The following is a 20603-nucleotide window of genomic DNA, read 5'->3' on the forward strand; positions in this document are numbered from 1 at the left end:
TTAAGCTCCCTTCAACCCAAACCATTCCATGCTTCCATCCCTGTCTCTATCCCTGCTAGAGCTGATACCCCTTTAGGTGCTCAGCTGTCCTCAGTGTCACAGGAGCAGGACCCTCATCCTTTCCTCCTGCCCTAACAAAGCAGCATCCCATTTGCTCAGCCCCATTCTGTTAGAGGCTGCCCATAGCACACCCCAGCTCTGCTGTACTATCAGGTTACCACCTTACTCAATGCACAGCCAGCAGCTGAATTAATGTTAATGCATACCATAAATAAATGAAGCTACGTCTCCACTTACTGGCATCTGTTCTGAACCCAGATGAAAGCCCATGGAGGGGGGGAAGCTCTGGAAGAAGCTAAGGAAAGGCTGGAAGGAAGCATTTCTGCTTCCCATGGCCTGCCTATGGGTGACACCCGGATGGACTTCTGCATGCGACCACCTAAGCTTGGTTCCATGGCTGATCAGACAGCATCACCTCTGGTGATGGGTTGTGCAGTGTAACCATGAGCAGAGGGCAGTTTGATGCTGACAGTGGGTTTCTCATAGGGCTATAGGACAGAAATGGCCCTGCAGCAGCCTTCAGAGCATCCCATCCCTGTTTGGCTGCTGTGTCTGTCCCTGTGGTGCTCAGCTGCTTCCCACCACCCCTGGCCAATGCCTCAAGTGTCTTTGCCTCTCACTTTAAGTGCTGGGGCACAGAAGGGCCCAGCAGACCCAAACCCAGGGCCACAGAGCAGGGGGACATGGAGGAGCACTGCAGAGATGGGACCCAGGGGTCCAAGCTGCCCACCCCATCCCCAATACACTCAGCTGTGGGAAGGACTGAAGCCTGTCAGGCTATGGGGCTGGAGGAGGGATGCAGGAGCAGCAGTGCTGACCAGCCCACTTGACACTGCACCATGTAACCCAAGCCAGGCCCCGGAGCTGTAACAGGACACGAGGCATCATCACAAAGAGAAGAGCTGTTCCTGCTGCCCAGTGTGGTCCTGGACAGGTATCAGCTGCCTGGGGAGCTGCAGGGACAGACTCCACTGATGCTGCACCCATGGGCTGCCTGCAGCTGGGTTAGGCAGAGGCCACTGGCCCTGGTTAGGCAGAACATGGTGACAGAGGAGGAGTAAATGATGTTTAATGGTCACAAACCAGCTCCTGGGGGTCTTTTATAGACCTCCCTTATCTCCAAACAGGCCCTTCAGCCTCCAGGTACATGGGCATGTCTCCCAGGTGGGGTCCCTGCTGTGAGATACCCATCACAGACTTGGGCCACCCCAAGAATCACCCCAAAAGCAGACAGAAACATTGACCCAACAGTGCTGCTTACCCCAGAGCTGCATTTACTGCCAGGGGGGTTGGCACTGGATGATCTTAAGGTCCTTTCCAACCCTTTCTATGAGATTCTACTAGTGATGGCTCAGCCTGAGGACCAACACAAGGGACATCAGTTACTCTTGGTTATTGCCTACCCAAACCCTGAGCTTGGTTGTTATCCCATCTGGAGCCCACAGAGCAGTTCTCAGCTCTGAGCTGCTGCTCCTTCCCCACTGGAAGAGGGTTTGGGCATGGATTTAACCCACACTGGCACTGCCTGCAAGGCACAGGCCCAGCAGGATGGTGGCTGGACACTACAGATGTGTGGTTGCATAGGAGAGGACCGTGCCTGTGCCTAAACCTGATGGGGCAGCATCCCAATGGTGCCACTGCCAACCATGCCCCTCAGATGCAGATGTACCCCCGGGTCTGTTAGCAGAAGCTAAAGCTGGAGAGCACTGACCTCATGGAGGTGATTCCCAAGGTTCCAGGCATGGTGCAAGGCTGGGGTTTGGGTTTAGGTACGTGTGATTCAGGAGATACCAGACCTTTAGTGCTATCATCCCACAGGAGACCCAGCAGAGCCCAAAACTGCTTGCCATGGAGAGGAGGAACCCCTTCCCTTGGGCTGCCCTGCACATTCCCTTTGGGAAGTGACAGGGGGAGCAAGGAACCTGGTGCTGGTGCAGCTGCACCAACCTAACAACCATATCCCAGGTCCTGTGTGCATTGCTCTTCCCAAGGGGTCTCCAGAGCACCGGATGGGGGAGATGGACACACAGCTCCGTGTCTCCATCCACCTCCATGGACAACACATTTCCTCCCTGGGAATGGCTTTCCCCTTTGCCAGGACAGGCTGGAAGCTGCTGGGAGCAGGGAGCATCCCTGGGTGCTCCTTCCCAGTACAGTGGGACAGTAACAGGGAGAGAGGAGCTCTGGCTGTAGGTGCTTCAGAGGCAGTGCAGTGCTGCTGCTGTTTGCTTCCCCAGCCCACCCTAGGCAGTGCAGTGCAGTGCAGTGCAGTGCAGTGCAATGCAGTGCCCAAGACATTCATTCCCCCTCCCCTCCCAGGCCTGAATAACTCCCTTGTCCTCCCCCATTGCTCCCATTTCAACATCTTCCTTCACATCCCCTTTCCCACCGAGATTCCAGGTTCAGATTCCCCCTGGCTCCTCTCTGACACTGCTTTGTGGTGACACTTTAATTCACAGCCTCAGACACTTAAAACTCCAATTGGAAACGGGGCTGGAAGATAAGCAGGAAAGCAGCATTCCTGCTGACTCCTGTGGATCAAACCCCATGGTGGGCTGAGAGATGTGACCACAATCCCTATGGATGTGACTGTGTGGGGCTGTGTGGGGATGTACAGCTGTGGGACCATACAGCCCCCATGCAGAAGGCACTTGTGTGGGGTAAAGAGGTTGAATGGGGGGTGCTCCCACCACCCTCTGCCTGTGGGTTATCGTGGGGTTTGTTCTGCCCTTTATGGACTGTATGAGGTGTCCGAGAGGGCAGAACAGTCTCAGGATTGCTGTGACCCCTGTTCCTGGTGCCTGGGGGGGATTTGAGCCCTTCCTTCCTGCTGCTGGCAGGGGGGATGCCTGTGGTGTTACATGGGGGTCACAGAATGGTTTGGGTTGGAAGGGATCTTAAAGCTCCTCCAGCTCCAAGCCCAACCCCTTCCACTGGAGCAGCTGCTCCAAGCCCCTGTGTCCAACCTGGCCTTGAGCACTGCCAGGGATGGGGCAGCCACAGCTTCTCTGGGCACCCTGTGCCAGCGCCTCAGCACCCTCCCAGGGAACAGCTTCTGCTTCAGAGCTCAGCTCAGTCTCCCCTCTCTTGGGCAGGTTCAAGCCATTCCCCTTGGCCTGTCCCTACATCCCTTGTCCCAAGCCCCTCTCCAGGTTTCCATGCACGGGGCAGCAGAGCTCATGGCTGGCACCTTACTTTGTTCTGGGAACTCTTGGAGTGAATGGAAAGTCTCTCATTGAGCTTGAGCTCAGCCCAAGGCATGAATGGTGTGTACAGCAGAGAGCTGCTCCGTTGATAACATGGAAGGTGTCAGGAGGCCAAATTCCTCCCCAGCACACACAACATCTCCCCCAGCTCAGCCCCAGTGCTCACATTCCTGCTTGATGAGCTGCAGACACAGCCCACTCCAGAAGAGCAAATAAACCTGACCCACCTCCTGCCTTGTGCAAGGATGGAGCTCAGCAGGAAACACTGCGTGCAGTGTAGGACCTACAGTAACACTCTGTCTGCTGGGCAGGACTGGGGCTGCTCCATAGAGAACCATGGTATTGAGGAGCTGCAGGGCAGCTCAGCAGGGAAGGAGCTCCCTTTTCCCTCTGCAATCCCTGCATGGAGCAACTGCCCAGGGTTGTTACTCACAGGACCACCCTTTCTCCCACCCTTGGTACCACTGGGATGCTGTTCCAAGGATCCTCTGCACTAATCCCCATCCCTAGATGCTGTAACCTCATATTCCAGCTCTAAGCTGGGCCCAGCAGGCAGTTATCCTGATCTCCATGCACACAACCCACCAGGCTGAAGGGAGTGTTCCCAGCCACATCCTAACTCCCTGCATATAAGGGTGGTGCATGGAAATGGGGAGGGAACTCAGCACAAAGGATGTGGTTTGGTTTCCTGGACCACACTGATAACCTCGTCCCTCCAGGATGTGCATCGATCCTGCCTCTTTTCCTCCTTTATCCCTCCCTTTCATACCTTCCACTCCTTACAAAGCCAAACAGGACGCTCCCTTCCAGCCCAGATTTCAGCTTCCTCACTGGGATTTCAGCCCAGCACCAGTTTGAGCCCTTGGGTAAAACCCACCTCCTGCTGCCACAGCAGGCTCAGCCTTTCCCATCTCCTCAGTGGCCACTGGTGCCGGTGGGGAACATCATTCCCACAGCACTGGTTAGCCACAAGGTACTGGGGATAGAAACCATCCTGCTTTGCAGTTGTCCCACATCTCTGGGTAGGAGGCAAGACTGAAGCAAACTGGCTCAGAAAGGACTGACCAACTGAAGTGAGTTCAGTTACAGAACCTCTTATAGGGTTTTGCTCCCTGAAAGGAGGATTTTAGGGCTCATTGGGGTAAAGCCTTACAGGCAAGAGATGACAGAATTCACCAGAGTGTGGGCATAGAATGAGAGCAATACTTAGGCTGGGAAAGACCTTTAGGATCACCAAATGCAACCGTTCCCAGCCCTGCCAAGGCCACCACTAACCCACATCCCCAAGTGCCACATCTACACAGCTCCTAAACCCCCCAGGGCCATTCAGTGCCTCCCTCCCCTCAAGCATGTTCCACATGGTATCCATACCCATTCAGAGCTTTCTGGATCACCCATACCATTCATAGGGCAACATCTGGCTCAGCAATGACCCAGCTGTGCTTCACCCATCATTGCTCCTTAGGCCACACCAGTGGATCACATCAGCCACCTTCCTCCAGACAAGATCCTGTGCTAAGAGGTTTATTCTGCTGCCAGACACCAAAAGCAAGGACAAAGCTGGGTTGTATTCCCAGCTCTTTGGCAGGCAGGAAGGGAAGAGCACAGTGATGGTCACCATGGGCTCATGGCAGCAGTAACCACCTGCAGATGTTTGCTGTACCAGTGCCACAGCCCTGGAGCCATCCTTACCCTTTGCAGCCCAGCCCCTGTATATCCAATGAGTCCCCCACTGATGCAGCTTGAGCAGGTCACAGAAATGAGTTAAACAGAGCTTAAACCTGCACCTTTAACAGCAGCTTCCACCTAAGCTGGGGGAAACCATCACTGTATTCCTCTAATGCTTATTCATCACATGGGGATTATGCAGTTCTCAGCCTCCCAGGGCAGGGGTGGGTTGGATGTCACCCTTGCAAGACACTGTAGAACTGCAGTGTCACCATGGGAGAGGTGTCAGGTGAACCAGGAGGAAATGAGCTCCTGCTGCCAATGTGCCACCCTTCATACATACACAATCATGCATACATACACAATCATACACCCTTCATACATACACAATCATACACCCTTCATACATACACAATCATGCATACATACACAATCATACACCCTTCATACATAATCATGCATACATACACAATCATACACCCTTCATACATACACAGTCATGCATACATACACAGTCATACACCCTTCATACATACACAGTCATGCATACATACACAATCATACACCCTTCATACATACACAGTCATGCATACATACACAATCATACACCCTTCATACATACACAGTCATGCACACATACACAATCATACACCCTTGATACATACACAATCATACATACATACACAATCATACACCCTTCGTACATACACAATCATACACCCTTCATACATACAGTCATGCGTACATACACAATCATACACCCTTCATACATACATACACAATCATACACCCTTCATACATACATACACAATCATCAAACAGCCACAGATCTCCCCACAGCATCCTTCTGTGTGTGGTGCATTAGGATCAGCCCAGCACAACCAGAGCCAGGTCCAAGCTAAGGCAAATACCAGTGAATCCAGTGAAAGCTCTGCAGTGTTTCAACACATTGGTATGGAGGAAATAAACCAAAAAGCCCATTTTTTACTTAAAGCACACACATTTTTTGGATAGATGGGGCCTAAGACTGTGCCCAAAGAGGGGTTGGGACAAGGGATGTAGGGACAGAACAAGGGGAATGGCTTGAACCTGCCCAAGAGAGGGGAGACTGAGCTGAGCTCTGAGGCAGAAGCTGTTCCCTGTGAGGGTGCTGAGGCGCTGGCACAGGGTGCCCAGAGAAGCTGTGGCTGCCCCATCCCTGGCAGTGCTCAAGGCCAGGTTGGACACAGGGGCTTGGAGCAGCTGCTCCATGGGAAGGGGTTGGGGTTGGAGGTGGAGGAGCTGTAAGGTCTCTTCCAACCCAAACCAGGCTGGGATGCTGTGATCTGTGATCTCCAGCCTGGATCTTTAATCCTTCCTGTGTTTAACTCAAACCTGAGCACTGGTAAAGCAGATTCCAGGGGTGCAGCATCCTCTGTCCCCGGAAAGCTCTTCCCAGGTCCTGTGGTTGTGTTTGTGGATGGCAGGAGGAAACACAGAAATAGCAGTTTCCAGGGTGTGGGGGGAGGTAGGAGCCAAGGACACAGGAGGGATCACAGGAGAAAGAACAAGCAGACAACTTAAAGCAAGGGACAGGAAAGAGACTGTGCAGAAACTGCTCCTTGCTCATCGTGGGCAGCCCCGAGGCAAAATAAAGGCACTTTTGTTCTTGTTCTGCCACTGGGAGGTAATGCAGAATTCCACAGGGAGAAGCAGCACAGGGAGGGAACATAGAGTCATAGAATAGTTAGGGTTGGAAAGGACCTTAAGATCATCCAGTTCCAACCCCTGCCATGGGCAGGGACACCTCACACTAAACCATGGCACCCAAGGCTTCATCCAGCCTGGCCTTGAACACTGCCAGGGATGGAGCATTCACAACCTCCCTGGGCAACCCATTCCAGTGCCTCAGCACCCTCACAGCAAAGAATTTCTTCCTTAGATCCAATCTAAACCTCTGCTGTTTCAGTTTGAACCTGTTACCCCTTGTCCTGTCACTACAGTCCCTAATGAACAGTCCCTCCCCAGCATCCCTATAGCCCCCTTCAGATACTGGAAGCTGCTATGAGGTCTCCACAGCTTCTCTTCTCCAGGCTGAACATGTGCATTCCATCCCTGTGCTGGTGCTGCTGCTGTCTGGACAAGGCTATAAATGCCTCAAAGGATCCTTTTCCCCCTGAACCATCTCACCCCAGCACAGGGATGGCTCTGGGCTATGCAGCATTCTGAGGTTTCAATAGCTCCTCAAGATTCCCAAGGGCATCTTCCCAGAGGGACACAATGAGCTCATCCCTGACCATGACATTCCCAGCTTCTTGAGCCTGGACAATGGGGCAGAGGCATCAGAGGGACCCCACAGTGTCTGTAACAACCAGGCACAGCCCTCACCACTGCTACAGACCCATAGGCTGCACTACCGAAACCAGCTTCCCTATGGGAACAGCATCCCCCTGGAAACCCTTTCTTTCCTTAAGGAATAGCAGCTCCTGGCACAGCTCTTCCCCCTAAGGAAGGGTCCGTTCAGTGCTGCAGGCTTTTCCCTGTCCCATGTAAACCCCCTTTGCTTCCACACCAACCACTTCAGCCTTTCCCACTCCCTTTTAAGGAGGGGATGGGATGTCTCAGAGCCCACATGTGCCTCCATCCCACACAGCAGCAGTGTTCTCATTTCCAGCAGTGTCATCTATTTACACCCGAGCTGCTGGCTGAGGAAATTGAGGTTATGGAGACAAAGAATCAGTGTCTCACCTGTGCCAGGAATCCCTATGGGATGCGGTGCCTGTTCCAGACCTTGCCCCACATCTCAAGTAGGGCAGACTGCAATTAAACCCCCAGCACACAGAAAGTGCCATTGACCCCATGCTAAGGTGGGAAGGGGCCGTGTTGGGGTATTAAGTAGTTGACTCAAGGTCACTCTGAAGCTCAGGGCTGAGCAGGGAGCTCTGCTGGTGTCTGAGGTCCTTCCCTCTGGAATGTTCTTGCTTCAGCTCCAAGTCAGTGCTGGTGGTGTCAGAGGGAAACCTGTCCCCTCCATTAACACCTCTGAGCATAGGATCCCAGACTGGTTTGGGTTGAAGGGACTTTGAGCTCATCCAGCCCCAACCCCTTCCACTGGAGCAGCTGCTCCAAGCCCCTGTGTCCAACCTGGCCTTGAGCACTGCCAGGGATGGGGCAGCCACAGCTTCTCTGGGCACCCTGTGCCAGCGCCTCAGCACCCTCCCAGGGAACAGCTTCTGCCTTAGCTCCAACCTGATACCCTGATAAACCTTCCCCTGTTTCAGTCTGAACCCATCACCCCTTGTCCTATCACTGCAGTCCCTGATGCAGAGCCCCTCTCCAGCATCCCTGTATCCCCTTTCAGACACTGGAAGCTGCTCTAAGGCCTCCATACATGTCCATCAAGAAATCACTTCTGTTTGCCAGAATAGGGATACAGGATGCAAAGCACTCGGGTGTCCTGCCAAGCTGGTGGCACAGCTCAGGCTTAAAGTGTTGGACAAGGGTTTACAGGCTTTAGAGTCAGCTTGAAACCAGCTTCTCTCAAGCTCGGAATGCAAGCAGCCCCCCTCTTTTCATGCTGGTTATCTCTGTATGTTCAGTGTGCTCCTGTGGCCATAGAGGGGTTTGGTACCACTGCTCAGCCCTGTGGCTTTGGAGCAGCACAAAATGAGTTTACATTAAAAGCTCTTCTTTGCTGACCAAAGGGAATGGTGCAAACCCCAAACTAAACCCCATGGAAAGCTTGTTCTGGAGGGACACCTGCTGGCAATGTCCATAGGGCTGAGCTGGACCACATCCTGCTTCCCTGGAAGCCAAGGGATAAAAGCATGACAGAGATGCAGAGGGAATCCAATGGGAATGTTCATGCTACCGAGATGGAACCCAAAGGAAAAGCCTGCTGCAAACCTGCACGTGTCCCAAGCCCCATTCCCATCTCCAGCATCACTTGCAGCCCCAAAGCAGGGCAGGTGACAGGAGCAAGAGCATCCAGTAGATACCCCATAAGAGAACATGAGAAGGACCCACACTGTAATGAACCTGAGAGGTCTGAGCTTGTTCACCCCCTAAGCACCATCCCCACCAGCCTCTGCTATGGGACAGCCAAAGAACCCCCACATCCCCATAGGGTCTGAGCTCAAAGTGAACCGGGAGCATTCCAGGGCGGACTGGAAATCCCATCATGTTGTAGGCAGGAGAAGTCTGAGCGTGAAGCTGCATGTTCCATGCAGGAACACACACAGGTGAGGAAGGAGGGCACAGGAATCACTTGCAGGGATCAGTGCTAAGAAGGCACATGCCTGTGTTAACTGCATGGGAAAGCAGATCCAGCTCCTTCCTTTGCCCAGGACCTGCTGGCAGGAGGTTTAAGTGAGAGTATTCAGGTATAGTGAATACAAGAACATCCCCAGGACTAAGCTAAAGCTGCTTTGGGGTCTGTTTTCTGCTCTTGTCACAAGAAGATGCTCTCTTTGCTGCATCTCCTCCTTGCCAACACTGCTGCTTGCAAGGCTTACAAGAGAACAGGCATCAGAGGTGGCAAACATCCAGGCTTCTCCATCACTATCTATGACCAGGAACCTCCATCCTTCCTGATCCTGACCCTCATTTCTGTCCCATTGCTCATTCCACTGTCCCTGTGCAACTGTCTGTGGGACAGGTTCACCCGAGCAGGGAAAGGGATGGACAGGATGCATGGTCTGAACTGGTGTCTGTCTGCAGGAGTCTCAGTGATCCCTGGTAGCTTTGGAGGTGTAGACACCAGCAGAAACCAGCTCCATGGTCTGGGAGCAACCAGGGATCGTGCTGGTTTGGGGTGAACTGGTCAGAGGCTGGTTGTGCTGGGATGTAGGCAGAAGGAAAATGCTGTCAGAGCAGCAGTGCTTCATGGAATCAATGGGGTTGGAAAAGCCCTTTAAGCTCATCCAGCCCAGCCCTAACCCATAGCACTGAGGCCTCATCTCCATGGGGTGTGAGCACTTGCAGGGATGGTGACTGCAGCCCCAGTCACTGCTTGTGATGCAATGGAGCATCCCCATCTGTGGGTGCCCTCTTCCCCTGCATCCCCCTGCAGAGCCCAAGGCAGGCAGGGGCATCACTCCCCTCTCCCATTCCAGCTCCTGTCCCTGACCTGGGAGTCCCCCCAGTCCCTCCCATAACAACCATGATAAGACACTTGTAAAGAGCCTGATAACAGACAAGCAACACAAAAGGGGATCGGGGCCCCATTCCCCTCCCTTTGTCCCGGCTCCCATCACCCACTCTTCCTTCATTGGTGGCCAGGGGGTAGGAGAACCCATTGATTCCTAAGGGAGCCCATGTTGCTCAATCCTCAGGGATGGGGCTGGGTGGGTCTGCAAAGCAACTGATGCCTCATGACAGCCAGGGGCAAAGGCAGCACTGAGGGAGACCATGGCTGGCCATAGTGGGCACTGAGAAGCCACTTCAGGGGGGGTAACAAATGGTGTAATAACTGCAGTAGTACAATAGGAGCAGCAGCAGATAGGAAATAGTCACTTCCAGAGGGCAGCAAAAGGGGATGTCCAATAACCCATGGTGGCCCCAGGCAGGAGCTGCATTACCAGCACCTTCATTAGGCTGATGTCCTCACCCCAGAGGTGACCAGAGCCCTGGTTGCCCATAGCCTGTCCAGTGGTCACTGCTCCAGCAGACCCTGCTCCTTATCCAGACTCCTTCCCATGCCCAGGCTCTCCTTGACCATCACTTCATTGCATTGTCTGCACTTCAGAATGGACATATCCTTGCTGAGCTGGGCCTTGTGGGTCCTGCAGCCCTTCACCAAAACATCCCTTTTCCCCTGGAAAGAAAGCAAATGACTTCCTATAGGATACGTGTGGGTGCCAGAGAGAAGCCCCTGGCCCCATAAGGCATTACAGAGCTTTGAAGTAAACCACAGCTAAACACAGATTAGTACATCCTGCTCTAAACCCCATTGACTGTGTTCTGAAAGCCCCTTGGTTGTGAGTGTGGCAGCAGAGGACAGGATGCTCTAAGTCAGGCTTTAAGAAGGGTGTAAATGTATAGAGCTGCCAGTGTGTTTCCTAAGCTGAGCAGGGATCAGAGGTGGTGAGGAAGATGCTTGAGATCCCTCTGGGCTGGGATAGTTTCTCCTCTGCTATTCCAGCCAGGGATTTGGAAGGAATCCCTGATCAAGCACCAATGAAAGAGGAGGCAGAGGGAATTCTATGGGATTCTCTTCAATGAGCTCACCAAATTCCAGGCAGTTTCCTCCCACTTGCTCCTTATTGCCACCTCCCAGTAAGAAATGCAGGAAGTGGGGGAACGTTTCGTGCCTCATACAAACACTGTACAAGGAACTCACGCTCTGGCTGCCCTTGATCCCTGCAGCTGTTCCTATCTCTAAGTACAGCCCTTTACTGTGCCTTGCCAGGAAACACCGAAACCATCAGAGCAGTGCAGGAGGTTCCTGCTGGAGGATGATCCAAGGGCTGTTAGAGAATCATGGAATGGGTTGGGATGAAGGGAGTTCAAAGCTCCTCCAGCTCCAACCCCTTCCACTGGAGCAGCTGCTCCAACCCCTGTGTCCAACCTGGCCTTGAGCACTGCCAGGGATGGGGCAGCCACAGCTTCTCTGGGCACCCTGTGCCAGCGCCTCAGCACCCTCATAGGGAACAGCTTCTGCCTTAGATCAAGCCTAAATCTCCCCATGATGATCTCCACAGGTCCCTTCTAATCCTATTGATGCTGGGATTCTATGTCCCCTACACACCAACTTGCCAATCCCTGTTAATATCATCAATGTCTCTCGCTATCCCCAGTACCCCACTGGAGCTGGGAGCTCAGAGATGATGGGAATGACTGTAGCATCCCACTGAAGCCTTGTTCTCTTCTTCTTGTTCCAGAACAAAGGAAGAAATACTCCAACTCCAACATCATCATGCACGAGACATCACAGTACCACGTACAGGTGAGTGCACAATGAAACCCTATGGGCTGCAAGGCCAGTGTCAGTGATAGGTGCTGCTAACACAAAGTGGTTTATTGGTCCTACACCTTCATTAGGCCAAAGAGGAGTTGGGAGGCTTCATGGAATGAGTAAGAGCTGCTCTTTAGGGTCCTTTCCAGCCTAAACCATTGTGTGATTCACACCCTGAGAGGCAAACAGCAAAGCTGCTTGAAACCTCATGTGCCTTTTCCATAGTTCCTGGTCCTATAGGAACATATATCTCCCAAGCTTCCCCCCAGGCTGGGTGCACACACTATCTCCTGACTGTAGGACACACAGACTTGGTCATCTGCTGTGGTTTTCCTTCCTTGGGGGAATTACCAGCCTGGTCCTGCCAGGCTGGACCTGGGACTGAGGCCACACAAGTCCTCTCCATCCCATACACTGCAGCTGGGCTCATCCAGGCTTCTCCTACGATTCCTTTGAGCACAAAAGGGTAGGAAAGTAAAGAGCACCCACAGGATTTCCTGCATGACAGACTCCTGTCATAAAGGACTATGAGAGCAGCACAAGCCCTGAGATAATTCCTCTCCTAAGACTGACCTCACTCTTTCCTATGAACCAGGCTGGACCAGATCCTCTCCTTTCTCTCCTCTATTGCCTGCTCTAAACCAACACCAGCTCTCCTGCATCTCTTATTTCCCTGCTGCTCTCCAGAGCTCCATTACAGACTGGCATTATTTGGAAGCCCAAGCAAAGGGTCTCTGGTCCAGCTCAGACCCTCCCAAGGCTACAAAGAGCCATGGCACAGCTCTGAGTCACCCCCAGACCCTATAACAAAGCTCTGGTGGCTTCTCCCATGACACAGGTCACCCCTGGCCATATAACTGCCCCTTCCTGGGATCTCACATGTTTCTTTGAACTGAAGAGTGGGAGATGTCCCCATCAGACACTGCTTTGGGGATGGGGAGAGAAACAGGGACCACTCACTGCTGCTGCACACCCAGTGGGTGACCTGAACCAAAGCTAAGAACTCACTGGTCTGACCCCTTTCCCTTGCTGGGCTCCAGTTAGGACCAAGGTTTGTGGACACTGAGGTCAGCAGCTCCATCCTCTTGCTATAAGGTGTGACATGAGCATGGGAAGTCAGTGCCTCGGGTACCTGCTGTAGAGCCAGTGCTGCTCAGTCGTTCAGCCAGACACTGTCATTGCAGCCCCTGATGGGAAGGGAGGACAAGAATGATGAGTAGAACACGTGAAGTTGGCTTCATTGCACATGGACCTCTTTTGTGCTTTCAATTTCAATGGAAAACTGCCCATGAACCCATCATATATCAAACATCCCTGTCTGAATATCAAGATTCAGCAAATGAAAGTGGGTAGCAATGGGGGGGATGAGAATGGAGGAAAAAGGTGTTAAAAGGATGAGGGAATTGTGCACAAGGAAACAGGAAACGGAGCTCCTCTTGTCCCAATAGGAGCTGCCATTCCTCATCACCCCATGCTTCAAACCCTCCTTGCTCAGCACAGACAGGTTAAACGCAGGGCTCCCATACAACAGAGCCCCTATGGACTATCACCTTTCAGCCCCCCCAGCTCCTGTGTCCTCTCAAGTAACCCAAAACCCTTCAACCACAATGGGAATGGAGCCAAATGCAGCTTCCAGTGTCACAGGCAGCACTCAAAGGCAAGGAGCCAGCCTGGCAGTTCCTGTAATGGAATCCACCAGTGCTGACCAGCATGGGATGGAGGTGCCCATATGAGGCAGCTGGATGATTCCCACTGCAAACTGGGCAGGGGGAGAAAGGAAAACACTTTCAAGAGGATCATATAGGAACATGAGCAGCAGGTCAAAGGAGGTGATCCTGCCCCTCTGCACTGCTCTGGTGAGACCTCACCTGGAGCATTGTGTGCAGTTCTGGGGTCCTCAACATAAGAAGGACATGGAGCTGTTGGAGCAAGTGCAGAGGAGGCCACGAGGATGATCAGGGGCTGGAGCAGCTCCTGTATGGAGCCAGGCTGAGAACATTGGGGTTGGAGCAGCTGCTCCATGGGAAGGGGTCCCTGCCTATGGCAGAGAGCTGGGAATGGAGGAGCTTTAAGCTCCCTTCCAACACAAACCATTCTATGATTCTATATTCAGCAGCCCTCTCATCTCTGGTTTGAAGACCCCAGTCCAGCACAGAGCTTAAGTCCATGCTTAGACACAAAGGAGCCTGTTCAGTTGCTTACAATGAAATACAGCCATTAAGAAACACTCACTTGGAGAGAGGCCCTGGCCCTGCCATCCCCACAGGCACTCGTGGATGCAGAGCAGGTACCTTAAACACTGACACGTACATGAATCATGGCACTTGGGAGCCCTTACCCTGAACTTTGACTGAGGCAAACAGGATTCCAGTGACAGCAGCAACATAGGAAGGGAAGTTTCCTTAAAAGAGGCATTTTACACCCTTTGAAGTCATCTGTAAGTTGAAGTTTAATAGCAGATGGAATCATTGCCTGTTCTGACAAGAGCCACTATAGCTGAAGATCAGTGTGGATGCAAAGGGAGGTTAAAGGGATGAATCAAAGATCCCTCTCATTCCACCAGCATTGGAAGGAAATGGGGAAGAGGAAATACTCTCAAGTAGCTTTCACCTCCATGAAATCTAAGTGAACAGTAAACCCCAAAGGAATTTATGTGGCCTGTAAACCTGCCTTTAAGATAATACAAGAGATAAGAACGGCTGTCAGCAGGTATAAGCCAATTCCCTGCACTGCTCAGACAGCAGAGGGCTTGTCACCTCTGCACAGATAGTGTTGACTTTGTGGATACCTTCCCATGCAGTGTTTTACCATCACACTAACACACCTGAGCATGTTCCTTAGGCCTGATTACGTGGCTAATCTCAGCCTTCAGCTCACGTACCTGCCAGGAGTGTTGTTTGGCCAGTGCCTCACCCAATACCTTTGCTTTATGAATGCAGGACTGGGGTTTATGCTCTGTGATGTTTATCCTCTGCTCTGCTCTTTCCAGTCATTGGGAATTGGTTACTACAATTCCTATCCACCCAATTCCCATCACATCACCCATCATGTTCTACTCTGCTCTCATAAGACCTCACCTGGAGCATTGTGTGCAGTTCTGGTGTCCTCAACATAAAAAGGACATGGAACTGTTAGAACAAGTCCAGAGGAGGCCACGAGGATGCTCAGGGGCTGGAGCAGCTCCTGTATGGAGACAGGCTGAGAAAGTTGGGGCTGTTCAGCCTGGAGAAGAGAAGCTGCATGGAGACCTCAGAGCAGCTTCCAGTGTCTGAAGGGGCTATAGGGATGCTGGGGAGGGACTGTTCATTAGGGACTGTAGTGATAGGACAAGGGGTAATGGGTTCAAACTGAAACAGCAGAGGTTTAGACTGGATCTAAGGAAGAAATTCTTTGCTGTGAGGGTGCTGAGGCACTGGAATGGGTTGCCCAGGGAGGTTGTGAATGCTCCATCCCTGGCAGTGTTCAAGGCCAGGTTGGATGAAGCCTTGGGTGCCATGGTTTAGTGTGAGGTGTCCCTGCCCATGGCAGGGGTTGGAACTGGATCATCTTGAGGTCCTTTCCAACCCAAACTGTTCTATGATTCTATGTTGAAGGACTCAGCCCATCTGCCTGTGACGGTTACCAGGGCTTTAAACCTGAGCCTTCCCCTCTGCATCCACCTTGTCTGGAGCCAACTGCAACCGGTTATCTCCTCTTCCCTGTTGTCACCATGGTCTGGCTGTGCTGTCACTCACACAGGGACCAGTGCAGGCTCAGAGACTTCCAGCTTCCCTTGCCTCATGCTGGCAGATGGACCTTCCCCATGCACAGAGAGCAGCATTCCCTGCACTGCCTGCTGAGGGGAGGGAGATAACCAGGCTGGATAACTGGGGTGGGCTTCACCCACTGCTGTGGGAATACAGCCATTGGGATGGGACTCACTTCCTTCTGTGGCTGTGCTTGCCCAGCATTCCCCTCACATGGAATGCAACTGCTTTTAGTTTGGCAAGTGGAGCTTAACTTCATTATTGAAGCTTCCAAGTCAGTGTCAGCCAAGCCAGGGACTAACTCCTGTGTACAAGGCACCCACACTGCTGGATGGGGGCCAGAGGTGCTGCAGTGACGTACAGGGAGATAAATACGGGTGGTGAAACCCATTGTGCTGCATTACAACACCCAGACCTTTCACCACTGTGGCCAGGCTGGTGCTAACCACCAGAACATCCCCATTCTGCTGCAGCTCTCCCCTCCCTGTGCTCTAGGCAGCAGACAAAGAGGAGTTCAAGCCCTTAGAGATGGTTCCACACTGATTCACACACACCACAAAGTCTTTTTCACCTGCTTTTCCCTGCCCAACTCCAGCACTTGGCCACCTTCATCATGGACAAGAGCGAGTCCATCGTGACCGTGGATGATGCCATCAGGAAACTCATCCTGCTCAACTCCAAAGAGAAGATCTGGACACAGGAGATGCTGCTGCAAGTCAATGACAAGTCCATCCGCCTCCTGGACTGCGAGACACAGGTACCAGCGCTCCCCATAGAGCAACATGTGGGGTACAGGCCATTCCCTGCCCATCCTGCCTGGGAGGGATGTTTGCAAGGAGCCCAAATGAGGGTGAATCCCTATTGGAATCCACTCCTGAGTGAACAGGGGTTGGCTCTAATTCAAAGGGCAGGTAGGTGTAAGGTGATTTACTCACAGCTCCAGAGTGCAGATACTCCACATGAAAGACACCTTCAGTGATGCAGGGAGTGATGCACTGACAGAGAACCTCATAAGCAGAGAGAGAAGGATGATACTACTTGTATTAAAACAACACACAGGATCACCTGCAATACACATACACCCACATAGGACACCTAATCCAAAGGGAAAGAGCATGGTGGGAGAGTCTGCCCTGACTTGAGCAATGAGAAACCAAATATAAGCCCAAGGTCATCCAAGGACACAGTGGGAGGATGCATCCCTCACACAAAGCATCTTTCCTCCCAGTGCACTACTGGGATGCATGATGAGTGTACTGGTGCAGGCAGATGATGGTGAGCAGCAAAACTCAAGCTCTTGAAGTCCCAGACTGGGCCCCATATGGAGAACTGGGAGGAGAACAAGGGCTCAGCTCTGCCATCCACCTCTCTCCTGTTGCACAGTCCCAACCCACTGCCCCTCTGCAGACCTTCACATATACCTCTGAAGAGCCCAATAAGCCACCATGGAGAAGCACAAGCTCTTCCAGGTCTCCCTCCTCAAACAGGAACCCTAGGAGCTCCCATATGGGACCATTCCCCATCAGTTCAGTACCTCCCCATTGCCTGACCCCTTCCTCTTCCTCTTGCAGGAGGAGCTGGAGGACTTCCCCCTGCCCACAGTCCAGCATTGCCAGACGGTGCTGAACCAGATGCGCTATTCATCCATCCTCCTCCTGGTGTGCCAGGATTCCGAGCAGCACAAACCTGACATCCACTTCTTCAACTGCGATGAGGTGGAGGTGAGCAGAGCCCCCTTGCTGTGAGCAGAGCCCCCCTTGCTGTGAGCAGAGCCCCCCTTGCTGTGAGCAGAGCCCCCTTGCTGTGAGCAGAGCCCCCTTGCTGTGAGCAGAGCCCCCTTGCTGTGAGCAGAGCCCCCCCAAACTGTGAGCAGAGCCCCCCTTGCTGTGAGCAGAGCCCCCCTTGCTGTGAGCAGAGCCCCCTTGCTGTGAGCAGAGCCCCCCTTGCTGTGAGCAGAGCCCCCTTGCTGTGAGCAGAGCCCCCTTGCTGTGAGCAGAGCCCCCCCAAACTGGGAGCAGAGCACCCCAAACTGTGAGCAGAGCCCCCCTTGCTGGGAGCAGAGCCCCCCCTGCTGTGAGCAGAGCCCCCTTGCTGTGAGCAGAGCCCCCTTGCTGTGAGCAGAGCCCCCCTTGCTGGGAGCAGAGCCCCCCCTGCTGTGAGCAGAGCCCCCTTGCTGTGAGCAGAGACCCCTTGCTGTGAGCAGAGCCCCCCTTGCTGTGAGCAGAGACCCCTTGCTGTGAGCAGAGCCCCCCTTGCTGTGAGCAGAGCCCCCCCAAACTGTGAGCAGAGCCCCCTTGCTGTGAGCAGAGCCCCCCTTGCTGTGAGCAGAGCCCCCCTTGCTGGGAGCAGAGCCCCCCCAAACTGTGAGCAGAGCCCCCCAAACTGTGAGCAGAGCCCCCCTTGCTGGGAGCAGAGCCCCCCCAAACTGTGAGCAGAGCCCCCCAAACTGTGAGCAGAGCCCCCCTTGCTGTGAGCAGAGCCCCCCTTGCTGTGAGCAGAGCCCCCCAAACTGTGAGCAGAGCCCCCCTTGCTGTGAGCAGAGCCCCCCAAACTCTGCTCTTCCTCCTGCACCCATTTAAAGCCTCCAAAGCCCCTAATACATCCCTGTTTTGTCTTTGAGGCGGAGATGGTCCATGAGGACATCGAAAGTGCCCTGGCAGACCACAAGCATGGGAAGAAGATACGGCCACAGACACTCAAGTGAGTACTGTGGGATCCTTAAACCTGACTGATAAGACCCCAATGAAGTTCCTTCCTATTCATATGAGGCAGAAGCTGTTCCCTGGGAGGGTGCTGAGGCGCTGGCACAGGGTGCCCAGAGAAGCTGTGGCTGCCCCATCCCTGGCAGTGCTCAAGGCCAGGTTGGACACAGGGGCTTGGAGCAGCTGCTCCAGTGGAAGGGGTTGGGGTTGGAGGAGCTTTAAGGTCACTTCAACCCAAACCAGTCTGGGATTCTGTGCTACAACTGGGAGTGAACAAACCCACTTTGAGAAGCCTCAGAGGCAGGATGAGCACTGGATGAACCACACTGATGGGTGGTTCTGTGTCTCTTCCCTTTCCAGAGCAAACCAGGAGAAGATCAGGCAGAGACAATCCATCCTGCCACCACCACAAGGACCAGCTCCTATCCCCATCCAGCACGACATGCGAGGCTCAGCGATGAACAGGAACCGGGTGGCACCTCCTTCCCAGCATGATCCAGGTACTGGGAGCACTGGGCAAGGGGTGGGATTCCCAACCATCCCGAAATGGCCTGTGGTCACCCTGTCCTGCTGGAGCACAGGGAAGCCCAGTGGGTTTCACTGTGTTCCAACAGACACATCATGTTGTTGCATCTCTGCTGTGCTGTATAAATGCCTAGAAATGAGGCACAGCAAACACAGGAGGCATCTTCTGCTCAACCACAGCTCAAGAAACCAGAGCTCCTTTAAACTCCTTCTAACAACACTACTTGGGATACTGGAATTCCCAAAGCAGCTGAAAGCCCCTTGGAAAACTGAACCATCAAGACTGGACCAGGCACCAGTGATCCTAAAAAGACCAAACTGGAAAGGCAAATTCCTGCCTCTGCAGGAGCCCAGATTCATAGCATCATAGAACCATAGAATAGTTAGGGTTGGAAATGACCTCAAGATCATCCAGTTCCAACCCCTGCCATGGGCAGGGACACCTCACACTAAACCATGGCACCCAAGGCTTCATCCAACCTGGCCTTGAACACTGCCAGGGATGGAGCATTCACAACCTCCCTGGGCAACCCATTCCAGTGCCTCAGCACCCTCAAATAAAGCAGTTTGGATGAATCTGAGTGTGGAGCTGCAGATCTGGACTCACCTCCACCATGTGCTGATCTAAACCTTATTCCCAAAGCATCCTGGCTTCAGCCTGTTGGAGCTGGCTTGATAAAACCTGCATTTCCCTTCAGAGAAAGGAGTAACAGAGCTAAGCTCTTGCTCTGAGCTCAGACTGGTGGTGAGCAAACTGTAACCTCCCATCACTGCCCATTGCACCAGCTTCTCCTAGGATCAGGTTCTAGGTATAAGGAACACACATAACCAGGATACCATATAAAGCTCCTAAGACCAGCTGAGGAAAGGAAACACTCATTTACTCAGGACAGGATCTGAAGCTCAGCAGATGCTCAGGCCTCCTAAACTGAGCCTATTGCAGGGCCAGGTTTGTATAATGAATATAAGATCTATATTTCAGAGCTGCCCCATCCCTGGCAGTGCTCAAGGCCAGGTTGGACACAGGGGCTTGGAGCAGCTGCTCCAGTGGAAGGGGTTGGGGTTGGAGCTGGAGGAGCTTTAAGGTCCCTTCCAACCCAAACCAGTCTGATCCTATTATTGCTTCTCCTTTGAAACCTTATTGCTTTCCCTACACAACTGGTCAAAACTGTTCAGCTCACCTCAAAGATGACATCCAGTTTTATGTGGTCCTTTGCCAGAGCTGCCTCCCCAGGTCTCCCACTCATCCCACTGTCCCCACACCTCCTGCCATCCCCTTTCAAACCCCATTATCCAGAGCTGACACATTCATTGCACAAGGGTTACCCTGGTGTTTAATGGAGCCCAGTTTGAAACTGGGGGTGAATCCCTTTCCTCTCCTGCCTCCTCTGCAGACTATGAGCGACGAGGCTCCGGCTGCCACGACCATGAGGAGTCCAGAGCCATCCTAGCACAGAAGATAGAGAAGGAAACGGTGGGTAACAAGAGGGTTGCATGGTCCATAGGGAAGCAAAGGGCTCTTCCATGAACACATACTTCATGCATAGTCATTGCCCAACTGCTGTCTGCTGTGCATGAAGGTGACCAAAAGCAAAGCTCCATCACTGGGTTGGTTACAGTTCCCTTTGACCAGAGGCAGCTCTGCTGATCTCAGCTCTGCTCCTCCCCAGCCCACAGCCTGCTCTTGGGGTTGTTTCCCAGCCATCCATTAGCAGGGGTCACTTGTCACATTGACAAGTACAGCACGAGGCCCAGCTTTGTG

The 20603-nt window shown here is 53.0% G+C and overlaps 1 protein-coding gene across 2 annotated transcripts in view; it reads left to right on the plus strand.

The window, feature by feature from the left end:
• Nucleotides 1–20603, plus strand: part of EPS8L2 (EPS8 signaling adaptor L2) — a 59741-nt gene that overhangs the window by 22880 nt on the left and 16258 nt on the right. For both annotated transcript variants that reach the window (XM_034061490.1, XM_034061491.1), the window contains exons 4-9: nucleotides 11795–11859; nucleotides 16210–16371; nucleotides 17186–17335; nucleotides 18235–18314; nucleotides 18677–18816; nucleotides 20236–20315. In XM_034061490.1, the coding sequence (XP_033917381.1) occupies nucleotides 11795–11859; nucleotides 16210–16371; nucleotides 17186–17335; nucleotides 18235–18314; nucleotides 18677–18816; nucleotides 20236–20315 (677 nt within the window). The remainder of the gene's footprint in view (nucleotides 1–11794; nucleotides 11860–16209; nucleotides 16372–17185; nucleotides 17336–18234; nucleotides 18315–18676; nucleotides 18817–20235; nucleotides 20316–20603) is intronic.

This window comes from Melopsittacus undulatus, chromosome 4, assembly GCF_012275295.1.
Source record: "Melopsittacus undulatus isolate bMelUnd1 chromosome 4, bMelUnd1.mat.Z, whole genome shotgun sequence".
Taxonomy (NCBI): domain Eukaryota; kingdom Metazoa; phylum Chordata; class Aves; order Psittaciformes; family Psittaculidae; genus Melopsittacus; species Melopsittacus undulatus.